Source organism: Amblyomma maculatum, chromosome 3, assembly GCF_055883805.1.
Source record: "Amblyomma maculatum isolate TAMU_Amacu chromosome 3, ASM5588380v1, whole genome shotgun sequence".
Taxonomy (NCBI): Eukaryota; Metazoa; Arthropoda; class Arachnida; order Ixodida; family Ixodidae; genus Amblyomma; species Amblyomma maculatum.
The window spans coordinates 171,147,460-171,159,602 of NC_139346.1; the positions used below are offsets into that span (position 1 = coordinate 171,147,460).

The 12,143-nt window shown below is 44.7% G+C and overlaps 2 protein-coding genes across 3 annotated transcripts in view; both read right to left on the minus strand.

Moving 5' to 3' along the window:
* Positions 1 to 341: 341 nt before the first annotated feature.
* Positions 342 to 9,851, minus strand: Ran (RAN, member RAS oncogene family). Of its 2 annotated transcripts, none has more exons than XM_084598616.1 (6): positions 9,698 to 9,851; positions 8,807 to 8,851; positions 8,251 to 8,335; positions 5,484 to 5,609; positions 2,976 to 3,163; positions 342 to 1,040 (listed from the first exon to the last, which is right to left on the minus strand). In XM_084598616.1, the coding sequence occupies exons 2-6, from the start codon at positions 8,846 to 8,848 to the stop codon at positions 822 to 824; spliced, it is 660 nt and encodes a 219-aa protein (XP_084454742.1). In that variant the 5' UTR covers positions 8,849 to 8,851; positions 9,698 to 9,851; the 3' UTR covers positions 342 to 821. The 2 variants fall into 2 exon arrangements, with proteins under 2 accessions (XP_084454742.1, XP_084454741.1); XM_084598615.1 differs by lacking the exon at positions 9,698 to 9,851 and adding an exon at positions 9,559 to 9,577.
* Positions 9,852 to 11,670: 1,819 nt separating this feature from the next.
* Positions 11,671 to 12,143, minus strand: part of LOC146196916 (syntaxin-1A-like) — a 31,673-nt gene continuing 31,200 nt past the window's right edge. Inside the window, exon 11 of the mRNA XM_084598629.1 lies at positions 11,671 to 12,071. The gene's annotated coding sequence lies outside the window, so the exon portion shown is untranslated. The remainder of the gene's footprint in view (positions 12,072 to 12,143) is intronic.

The following is a 12,143-nucleotide window of genomic DNA, read 5'->3' on the forward strand; positions in this document are numbered from 1 at the left end:
GACGTTGATCTGGGTCACACGACGATTGGCTAACAACCGCAACAGGCGCGACCAATAAATTTACACGATATAACCTGACGTCACTTCACCGGACGTGACGCTTGCAGAGGGAAGGCTGTAATTGGCTGCCTTCGCCTCCGGCTTCCGCGATTCCCCACTGCGGATGGTCTGCAGGTGCCGAAGACTGCCGGCGTTTCTTTGTGCGGAGCGCTTTTCGAAGCAACGTTAGCGCAGCTCGCGGCCACATACAACCACGCGCTCCTTGCTTGAGCAGCGGCGTACTGCGCCAACACTGCTTTTTCCACATTACATCTATCATGCCAAAAACACACGGAGAAAAATTTTGGCCCAACCATTTATTTGCAAACATTTTGGTTCCACACACATTTTCACTCATCACCAAGAAATACATTCATGACATTTTAGAAAACACACATTCCAGCACTAATTAGTAACAAGAAAAAAAAAAGTGCCATGTCTCTAAACAAAAATCTTTAATGGGCCTATTCATTTAAAATGTAAGCTAATCTAATAATAAAAAAATAAAGACAGGCACAAACACTGCATGAATCTCAGTCACTACACGCACCTCGCAAGCTGTTGGTTGGTTGAATTAGAAAAAAAAAAAAGAAATGCAGGCCTAAAATGTGACTGGGCACGCTAACTTTGACACCCCACAACCTCAAGAGGAGGAGCAGGATGCAGTCAAGACAAGCAGCATCGCCTCATTAACTGTACACGTGGGGGGAGCTGGTGGGTGGAGGGTGGCAGCAGAAAATCTTCAGTGCAGAATAACACGAGAAGCTTTTCAGAGACGCTGGTTAAAGGTCATCGTCGTCCTCATCAGGCAGCGATGTGTTCTGTGCCTCCTTCATGTCGTTCTCGAGCTTGGCCTGCCATTCGGGGTCCATGGTGACCTCTGGTGGTGCAAGAGCAGGCATGGCCACGAACTCCAGGTTGGGGTCGCCAATCAGCTTGCGTGCCAGCCACAAGAAGGGCTTCTCAAAGTTGTAGTTGCTCTTGGCACTGATATCGTAGTACTGCAATAGAAGAGAGGGCAATACAATTAGTTATGTGAAGAAATAGCTTTTAGCAAAAAAAAAAAAAAGAAAAATAAAAGCAAAGATTAACAAGTTCTACACAAAGATGCCTGCCATGACAGCAGACATCTTGATTAGACTTCATTTCCAATTTCATGAATGCAGTAGCTTATACATACGAAAAGCCAAGATGATCAATTTGATTTATAGGGCTTAAGGTCCAAAAGCTCTAGCTGATACCGAAGTGAACGGCTATGGAAATTTTGACTACCTGAGGTTTTAACAAGTATGGAAATTGTACAGTACATGGGCATTTTGCTCTTCGCCTCCATTGAAAAGAAGCCATAGCAGCTAGAATTTGGTCTCGCGTCCCAGGCTCAGTGGGCAAGTGCCCCTATCACTGAGCCACCATGGCGGGGTCACCCGCAACACAACCCTTTTGCACATCATTCCTTGTTTCCATTGAAAAGAAATACTTTTCTGCCTGAGCAGTACAGCTGCCTGTTATATCTCCAGCCCAAGACACTAGATGCTATCTTTACAGTGATTTGCAAAATTTTGCACAAAGCGCTGTGAGGGATGAAAACAACAGCATAATGCCCCAGCTTATCAAGTACCCACTAGAAGATCGCAGATATTCAAAGCGCACATCATGCCTGCAATTATTTAGGAAAAATGACAACACTACTGACGGCAAAGTATATGTGCCCAAATGTGGCAGGTGACACACTACACAGCTCCCTGTTTTTGAACAAAATATTGTATGTGGCAAAAGCTTTCATGCCACAGTTTAATTTTTGTTTGAACTTGCACAACTATCATTTTATTTTCAGCAAAGCACCATGTACCCAAATGTGGCAGGTGACACACTACACAGCTCCCTGTTTTTGAACAAAATATTGTATGTGGCAAAAGCTTTCATGCCACAGCTTAATTTTTGTTTGAACTTGCACAGCTATCATTTTATTTTCAGCAAAGCACCATTAGTAGCCCTAAAATAAAAAATGCTAATGGCAAGGGAATAAAAACACACAAGGTGCTGATGGAGACAGTAATACACCCAGCACAGGACTCCATATGCCACGTGAACAGACTCAAGGGGGTCCTTGTACAAATCAAGACTTCGTCCTCAAAGCTTCGCACTCGCTTTAAACTTTTTGCTGTTCTGCAGGAAGCAAGCACGTACAAGTTTCCAGAATGCCAAACACATTCAGCATGCCTTTCACCACAGCAGCAAGCACTAGGTATAAGGCGTGTGCCCAGCAATCATTACACTCAACAATGTGTTGGGCTGGTTCATTGTAAAGTTCTGAGACATATATAGAACTGACAAAAACAAATGCCGTGGTTACGCTTGTCGCAGTTTCCCTAGTGCTCGTGGCTAGTGGTGGTTTTATACAAGAAAGCAGTCTATGCTACAACTAAAAAATAAAAAAGCAAACTATGTACACAAAGAGGAATGCTGTAAAAGCTTCCCACAATTACACTATTCCCAAGGTCCTGTACATAACTGTCAGAGTTAAAACCCGAAATTTGGCACCCACTCCTTGAGGCGCATGGACAACTCTGTAAATTTTGTAAATTATCAGCACAGAAACAGCAAAGGGAAATGGTTATCTTGAATGATGCCTTGTCTGAACTTGGTTTTTAACAGGCAGCCAATCATTTAGATGCACTGAGCCCACCAACTCTGCTCTGCATCCTCCTACTGTTTCTGGCATCTCCTTTTCTATCAATGGTAAGCCCCAATCGCAGATGCAACCTGCTGCATCTTGCAAGCTGTAAACAAAGCCGGAATTACTGACTGAAGACAGTGGCAAGCATGAACAAAGATAACAATATACAATTCAACATTAGGAACTCCCAAGGCAGAGGTGTAGCTCTTGCCTACACCTACAAAATAATGGAGTAGGTGCAGAGAAAGGCAACAGTCACCTGAAGGTTCTTTTTCCGGTGAAAAACAATGGACTTGGCCTTGACCTTGCGGTCCTTGATGTCCACTTTGTTGCCACACAGCACGATGGGGATGTTCTCACAGACCCGTACCAGATCCCGGTGCCAGTTGGGGACATTCTTGTATGTGACACGGGAGGTGACGTCAAACATGATGATGGCGCACTGGCCTGCACAAAGGCAAGGAGAAGAGGTGGATTGGTACCGCCACGCACCACACGGCTACATAGGCGTACGTACAGACCACCATTTAGACTGCAATCGTTTTTGCGGTGAACACATATACAGTAAAATACCAATATAATACAAGGTGCAATTTAGGCATGTCAAGGCACACGGGAGTTTGGTCAGCATTCCAGATTTGGCCCAGCTGGAAATCGTGACTCTTCCAGAGCGATATTACATGTCGCTGGAAAGCCACGAGCTGTTCCTCGTAGCTTGTGGGGAGATTCTGAGAGATTGAAATCCGCCGACTCAACGAAAATCTTGCTCGATGCATAAAACGACACACCCATTTCTTGCTTGCTTCAAAGTTACTCCGTGGAATGCTTTTATTTTTGGCAATCTTCCTCGCTTTAGCTTGGAGCAGCTCGATGCTTACTGCCAGGTGTGCTGCACACTGTTCTTGGACGAAGGAGGCGAGATCCTGCTCAATTTTGGGAAACACTGCTCTTTCGACCCCGAAAACTCTTCCTCTTGCAGCTGCATGCAAATAGAGCTTCTTTTACCCAAACGCTGCCCTCAATGACACCGAACTGCCGTCCAGCCGCACAATTCCCGATGGTCTCGGCAGCGAGGATAACCTTCCTTTTATAGGCAGCTGAATACTGTCTTCGCGCTCCTGACATCGTGGGAAATTCTTCCATTCTTTCAATGTGTTCGCTTCCACAAGTCAACGTGATCAAAATGGCGGAGCAACAAAAAAAATGAAGGCTACTAATTCCACCACTAGACGCAACCTCCAAAAAGAGTATTGATGATGATAGCGCTTAGCAATAACGAAACCGGAACTGTGAATTTGAACCGAAAATTGTTTGGATCCGTATATAGTACGACGCAGAAATTTGACGTTACAGAATTTGGAAAAAAAAAAAAAAAAAAAAAAAAAAAAGCTCTGATATTCGGGTTTTTACGGTAACCCCAACAGACAACTTTCATCATTACAGGTGCATGAGATTTCCAGAATATACATCCATACTGTGCAGAATTTTTGATGTTCCATAGCTTTGCCATACAATGCCCTACAATTAGGAGGGGAGGCTTTTCTTTCTTCCAGGACAAAATATCTCGCTTCTGAATGGACACCGCAACCATGCGATGACTGAATCAGTAGCACAGCACGCTAACCACGGAGCAGCTACCACAGCAGGTCCAAAAAGGAGGAATGGTTAGATGGGTGGCATTGCACTAACACTTTACATGCACTTGCATGGCTGCACACTTATGACATGACAGCCCTATGAGCACACACATGCAAACTGCAATAGGTGGTGCAACAAGTTCAGAGAATGTCCAGGAAAATGTATCAGCCAAATATGACAGCCATCTCTACCCGATAATTTTGCATGGATGCATTCACCATCATCAAGCAATCCGATTACATTCACGTTCCATCGCCCCTTGAGGTTCATTATACTGAGGTTCAAGCTACAAGCACTACACTTCCAATGTCCACCTTTCCACTCACTTTTTAAAACTGCTCTCTGCAATGCACAGAGCACTTGTACACACACATCCCGGCACGCAAATGACAAGCTGTACAATGCTGCCTGGTTGCTTACTTCCCGCGACGCGCTTATCAGACTCACGAAGCCGCTGAGGCGCCGTGTGATTTTCGCCGCCAGTTTGCGATGGTAAGAGCTCGCCAGTGCCTTTTGCACTGCGTCCCCTGCAGCGATGGTGACATAGCGATTCAGGGGCAGTGAGCATCAAAAGCGGATCCTGAAGAAGCAAGCGAAGAGGCATGCATGATAGCGAAGAAAGGACATGCGTGCGCAGAGTGTGCTTCAGACGCTGTTTCCATTAGTCTCGTCATCGAAAGCAATTGCGGCAGGTGGCGCAGGAATGCAGTTTTTCGTCACTCTGCCACACGCAAAGTTTTGCTGCTAACAGTACTTCATGAAGAAAGAAAGAACAGCTAAATGGACAGGATGTCATGCTTTGCACGAAGCAAAAAGATGCCATACAAATGGGAATGAACCACGTGCTGCGCAATAGCACACGAAATTCCCCTGGCAATCCCAGGTTTTGCTGGTCACTAGACACCCTGTAGTATGCGTTATCAACTGCGGCCAATACACCAAAGGCTTGCACTATATCCGCACCAATGATCGGTGCTCTGCTCAATGAATTTTCCAGAGCAACGTGGTGCCTAGTGACACCAACCAAAAAAGTAAAGCAGGTTTGCCTGACAAGATGCATGCGGGTAAAACAAAATTCACACAGCAAGCATTAAGCAATGCACAGCCCATTTATTATAAGGCAACTTACCCTGAATATAGTAGCCATCACGCAGTCCACCAAACTTTTCCTGGCCTGCCGTGTCCCAAACATTAAATCGGATGGGACCCCGGTTTGTGTGAAAGAGGAGAGGGTGGACCTCCACACCAAGGGTGGCTGTGGGGGAAAAAAAAAAGAATGGCCATCATACACCAAACACAAAGTTAGATGTCTAAATTACTACAGTTGGTATAAGAATATGCAGCCCACAGTGTGCTTTTGAACCTTGCTGTGTGGCATATGTAATTCATTGCCAGAGCGCACATGCATATTTAATGACAATGACTCCTGTCATCTGGTTAGTACACTTGGACTATATATTTTTGACAGAGGCTGTACAGACATGAACAGGCTTGTAAAGAGGGGTACTCTACAGAGCAAATACAGCAATTTTTAAAGCAGAAACAATGTTTTACGAAACAAAAAATACTGCCAATTTGCATTGTTCCGCAAATGCCAAGTGGGTGCACTAGCAACCTACTATACTGTTCTCGGCATCACCACATCTAGAGCACTGAAAGAAAGTTCTCAGGCAAAGAAAGGTAATCGAAGAGAAAGGAAGTTCGCTAGAAGAGCGCCCGTTACGCCACGGACCAGATGCCTCGGGAGCCCCGCGCATTTGTAGAACACTGCTTAGCGACGGCTGCAACTGCGGTGTAAGGCCGCAGTGAAAAGCGACTCGCACGTGGAGTCGAGCTGGTGGTCGAACCCCCCACGCGCCGAGGCCAGGGAGTGAGCGCTGTTGTTTGTGTTCTCCTTTTCCCCCCCTTTTCTTGGGCGCGGGCTCGCGTGAGGCCTGGTTTGTTTCGTCCTTTCGCCCCGAGGCTTCGCCAAGAAGCGAACGACAGACGCATCCAATTATCAGCCGGGAACGACAGTGGCACACTTCTGTGAACCACTTTACGGCCAGCTCGTCCAGCAATCTCAGCGATCTCCCGCCATGGCGCCAAGCATGGGTGCATGGAGACGCCGTTAATGAAGCTTTTTGCACTGCCACAAGCGCTCGCTAAATGTCCTGCAGAAGGCGACAATAGGTGCGACCCTCAGCTCTCCCAAACAGATCCCCCGCGGCGTTTCTTTCACAAAGGCGGCAGCTGCAAGGTCGCGTCGCAAACACGCCGGGGAGGGGAAGGCAAAGACAGGCGCCGTGTGAGAGGGTTTGGGGACCAGCGAGTGAAAAGAGTGTGTGTTTTGAACGTTGTATTTTTATTTGATGTAATTAAGGACCTGGGTCCGAGATTATTCCCAACCCACGGGGGTTGTGGCATGTTTTTAAATAATTTGATTGGCTGCTTCATTTTCGGGGCGGATCACCTAAGGTGACCGCCCTTGGGTCTTTGTTGATGTCTGGTATCAAAAAGCGGTCCTCGGACCATGTTCGACAGTCAAGATTGAGGCTCCGTGCTTAGCACGTATTTACAGTCCCTAGGCGTTAACCGAAATGCTCGGTAGAAAAGTAAGGGCTTGTAGAGTGACTTCTCTGTGTGAGAGTCTATTTTGTTTTAAGTTGCAGTTGTCTTGTGTGACTTGTTACTGTAACTTATAGTTTGCCAATGTAAACTATTTTGCTCCTGTAAATATATTTCTCCTCCTGACCATCATCAGATCATCGTCTTCTGCTTCTCTACCTGCCGAACACGAACTTAACATTACTTGCGGTAAGTGCCATTTTCTCACTGGCTACAGCTATGTGGCCACTAGGCAATTTCGGCTAAGCCGCGTGAAGCGCACATCGCTACCTATTCTTTTCCATGCTTCAAGTTCATAGATAGAGCGGCTGACAGCCGTGTAATTCTGTTCTCTCAAATGTAAGGTCCCGCAACTTCTTTCTTCTCACTGATTGTCTCTCAGAGAATTAAACGGCGATTGTTGCTGAGAGGTGTGTCTGAACGCAACCTAAGGGTAACATACACTCACTGAAGGCAGGAAATGATTACGGCAAAAGAAATTGCATAGTGTAATCGTTGCCACACTGTCGCCTCCTGGCTCTGTTCACAGCTATTTTGCGGCTATCAAGAATAAAAACAACACATAATGCGACCTAAAAGGGAACATACCACACGAAAGATGTTAGTAATTTATTTGAATGTGAATAAAAAATCAAATATCAAAAAATTCCACTCAGAGGATTCGAACATGTTTTTGAGTGCTGGAACAAGTAGCATTAATCCATTGCGCGACGCTGCTCTGAGGATGCTACTGATGAGAGGACAGAATCACGCCAGACAGACGTCGACAAAACAAGCACGCCAGCAAGCTTTTATGTCGTTAATTATTCAGCAGCCTATCATTTCAACATTCTAGACAAGCCTGCACATAGCTGTTGCTAGTCGTAAAGGCCTTCTAATGCATACAATTACAAACAGGTCATGCGTCCCATGAAAAGCGTTTTTCCTTTCCTTAGCCATGTGGGTAGCAACACCAACTTTAGCAGTGAACATAACAACCACCACAAAGACATGTGGTCAAGCTTAAATGCTCAAGTGCCTGTTCCTACTCAGCAGCTATGAAAAATAGCCTGGCTGATTAAAACAACAAACTTGCAGCCTCAGATTAGAGGGACAAATTCCTCCGCACAGGCTTGAGCCATCTGGTGACAAGTCAATCATCACTGGCTGCGCACAGTCACATTTACACTAAATTAACCCATTAAAATTTTACAGCATGAATAATGAGCCACTTTAGAACATATTTTACCAGATAGAAGTCACGAATGCTTTCCCGAGCGCACAGCAAAATACTAAATTACCATACGTACCGACATACTTCTTTTCAAACTCTCCTGTCAGATGGCGCTTCACAAAAGTGGTCTTGCCAGTACCACCGTCCCCAACCAGGACACACTGCAAAGTGCACAGCATCACAAACATGTCACAGGAGTGAAAAAAAATTTTTTTTTTTTTTTTTGCAATTCTTTGAGCACACTTTGATGCTGAAATGTTCCATTCTCACCTACTACGACTGCCAAGTACAAGTAACGAAATGTCCAGCGTTAATACAGGTTTCAAATGGTAAATATTTAAAATCAAGCAAAACAGTGGCCTATCGTGCGATAGCCCAAGCTGTGCGATCAGCTCCCTATAGAACACAAGTATCAAATAGATTCCACCTCAGGAAATTGAAGGTAAATAAGTTTCAGAAACGTGCAGCTTCAGATTAGAGGGACAGCTCTCGTCATGGGCTTTGCCATTCGGTCACAGAACTGCATCATCATACGCTGCACGAACAGAAATGACAGCTACATATAACGCTTGCACTTGAAATGAGGAATGGCAACAAGTCGTGGCCCACAAGCAAAACAATTCGCTACTCACTTTGAACGTAGGGACCGCGTCCCCGAGGTCTTGCTGCTGCATTGTCTGCGAAAAGAGTCAGTTGTCAAAAGCGCGCTCGTGACAAATCCGACAAATAGATTAGGCGCGGTTATTGTCCCCCATGCCTCAATATCGCGACCGGAACGCCCGCCAGCGTCGTGCTGCTTTTGAAGCGCGAACAACTAAGGTAAAAGTAATGAATGGACGAATCACGTAGGTCAGGTCAGCAAGATGCCCGCGATACGTACGTCCGTCTAAACATGATAAACAGACACCACACTCGCGAAGCCGAATCGTGCAGAAATGACGTAAGGCGCAAGAACACTACTAGCGGTGTCGGTTCCGGGAAGGGTGAGGAACCGCGTGAAACGTATTAAATGTCTAGAGTATGAGTAATATGCCGGCACTTGTGAAAGCTAAGCCCGCCAAAGGAAAGTGCGCTCCAAGGCGCTAGGCATGAACTGTCTACCGCTGATAATTGCCACTAACTCGATAAATTCTGCAACTAGAAAGTAGCGACCCACGATTCCGAAGGCTTATGTGCAAGGAATGTTCGCACAGGGCAAAGCGACGAATGCCGAGTACCGATGCCGATGGCGCCAATTTTCACTACTAGCGCGCTGCTAACGGCACTTACGACGATAAACAAGCCGCAAATGTAAAAGAGGGGTAGAAAAGCTGCCCTAAATGATGTACTGCGAGCATTTTTGACGAAAACGCGACAGTTTTCTTAGATTCGAACAAACTTGCACCTGACATAGAATACCGCCTCCTAGGCCTCGGACGAACAAAAGCACTATACAGCGAAAATAACCTCGCTTCATCCGCTGACAGCACTAAAACAATTAATAACTGCAGTAAATTAAGGTCGCAGAGCTGAAAAGTACTTACGAGAACAGTAGACGAGAACAAAACAAGGATTTTAAGCCGATTTAAATAGATTCTCCCTCACAACTGCGCATTCACACACACATACACAGCACCGGATTTCGGTAAAAGAAAAGACGCAGGTGGCGCCACCAGCGCCAAGAAGCCGCAGTGAGTTTGGTTTCGTTCTTGTGGCATAAAAAAGTAGCACATACTGTTCACTGATGCATATAAATCCTCTTGTAACAATGAAGTCCATTATAAAATTTTGTATTTCAATCAGCAATTCCGATTTTTTGAAGCAAAGCTCGCAATGGCGGATGATTCAAACAATTCGAACACTTCGCCGCACCTGCAGTAACCTGTCAGCCAGTATGTTAGTGCTGTTAATGCCGTTAATGCTCCATGTGCCAATGTGTTATGCAGCGCATAACACCTCAAACCTGTACTTACGCATGTAGTTTCCGTCAGCTAGAGCACGACCGTCTGATGCTAGAAAATTCAGTGCTTGCATTGCTTGCATCAGCGCCGAGAAGCTGCTCAAAGCAGGCTCTTACCTTTCTTTTTGCGTTTGCGTCCGCGAGCTTGGGCCTTCGGGCCCGTTGACTGTTTTTAATGTGGTTTTTAATAAATGTTTACCAACCAACCAACAACTTCGGACGTACCAATCTGATTAAATGGGTAACACCCATTTTATACAATGGTTTCAATGGGATAGAACAGTGGGGCCGAAAGGAATACTTCCAATTACCATTTTCACACAAGAATAAAAACCATTAGAGTTCCATACGAAAAGGTAGTAGATGAAATTCTAGGCCGACACAGTCTCACACAAGAAACGCTATGCAGCCAGAAACTAACAGCAAAACAATGTTAAATGAACGCACTTCTGCTCCAGCTGATATACCTCACTCACCACACACATGCTGGGGCCAGTGGAACTTGCCCATTAAATGCAGTTATTTCGTTTAATTTTGATTGCAGTGATAGTGCAGACTATAAATGAAATGTAGCAAGCCAAGCTTCTGATAACTCTTAATATTATAGGAACTGTATTATAGTTCTGCCTTGTTTGTCGAATGTGAAAATGCTTACATGGATACAGTGGGTGCAGTTGGACAGACCAAATGGATGCAGTTGATGAGACCATTTGGCTCACCAGCTGGCAAAAGTTGATCCAAATGAGAACCAATCTGGAACATGACCTAAAAATTCAAGCTACTGCCGTGTCCAAATGCAGTCTGCCGATCTTTTCCAGGTCCAATAGGGCTATCTATTTGGAATTATTATTCTAATTGCAGATAATTACCTGGGCTATTCAAACAGAATGAAACCTCCAAAGGAATCAATTCGACAATCAACTTGGACTCTTCATGGAAAGAGAATTCAAGCTGGAACCCACCGATTCCCATTGGGACCGCCTGGGATTCAAACTGGTTGTTTTGTTTTACTTTACATTTTTTTTTACTAGAGGGCATAATATGTGGGTAAAGTATGAATAGCAGCTGCCCACCTTAAGTATTAAGCTACTCAGACAATATATGAAGTGGGCGTGTTTCTATCCTTATGTAGGTTTTATATTTTATAAGCTTTGTATACATCTTTAGCCCTTTCTTCTCCGTCTCCGCCTTGTCCCTTTCATTTCTGATGCTTATAGCTCAGGTGCTTCAAACTATAATAGCAAATTCTGCAGCTAGCAAGTCCTTTTCCCTTCTTTTGCTATTTGAATAAACTACTTGGACAATGAATAGATATTTTTGCTTGCAGACAGCAGCTATGTTAGGAAGAATAAAACTGAAATACTGAGATGATTCCCAGATTACAGTTTAGTTAAAACACTGCTACAAATACCTGTGCTTAGAGCTTTGCAAAATAAAACGATGCTTTTCCACAGACCACTGTTAGATTATACTATTTTGTAACAATGCCGCCATTAATGCCATTTCATGGTTGTTTCATTAATGGCCACTGACAGACAACATACAGTTAACTTAATGCTCATTATGCAAAACTCCTTTTATTCTTTTCCAACTACAACTATACAGTACAAACATGTATATCTGTGTATACATATGTCTTTGTAACATGTATATAATTATATGTATATTATATACACACTTAGCAGAAGTAAGCTCTCTTCAGCCACCCTCTAGGAGCAACTGACGTGTGCGACATTCAAGGGTCTAAAAAAAGGACAACAGTGGTACTTGGCGACTCAACAATGCGTGGTCTGCCCTCTCCTTGGTCCAAGACTTATTTCCAGTGAGAGGAACTATGCAGAGAACATCAAGGTGCACTTCGCCGAGAAACCTTCCACTCATCACATGACGACATCGCTTGCCAGGAAACAAACACTTGCGGCTCCACTTTGAGAAGGTGCAGCATCTACACTTGGCATCTGAAAAAGGTTAGGGGACTGCAGTGCAATAATGACCATTGATAAAGGTGAAAAAAAATTCAAAGTGTGTTC

What these genes read in the sequence shown, in the direction of transcription:
- Ran (XM_084598616.1), bottom strand. Translation starts at nt 8,848, where the DNA reads ATGCAGCAGCAAGACCTCGGGGACGCGGTCCCTACGTTCAAA. An exon ending in ACGCGGTCCCTACGTTCAAA is followed by an intron (nt 8,336 to 8,806) that starts GTGAGTAGCGAA and finishes TGCACTTTGCAG; the next exon opens with TGTGTCCTGGTTGGGGACGG. An exon ending in TGATGGCTACTATATTCAGG is followed by an intron (nt 3,164 to 5,483) that starts GTAAGTTGCCTT and finishes GCCTTTGTGCAG; the next exon opens with GCCAGTGCGCCATCATCATG.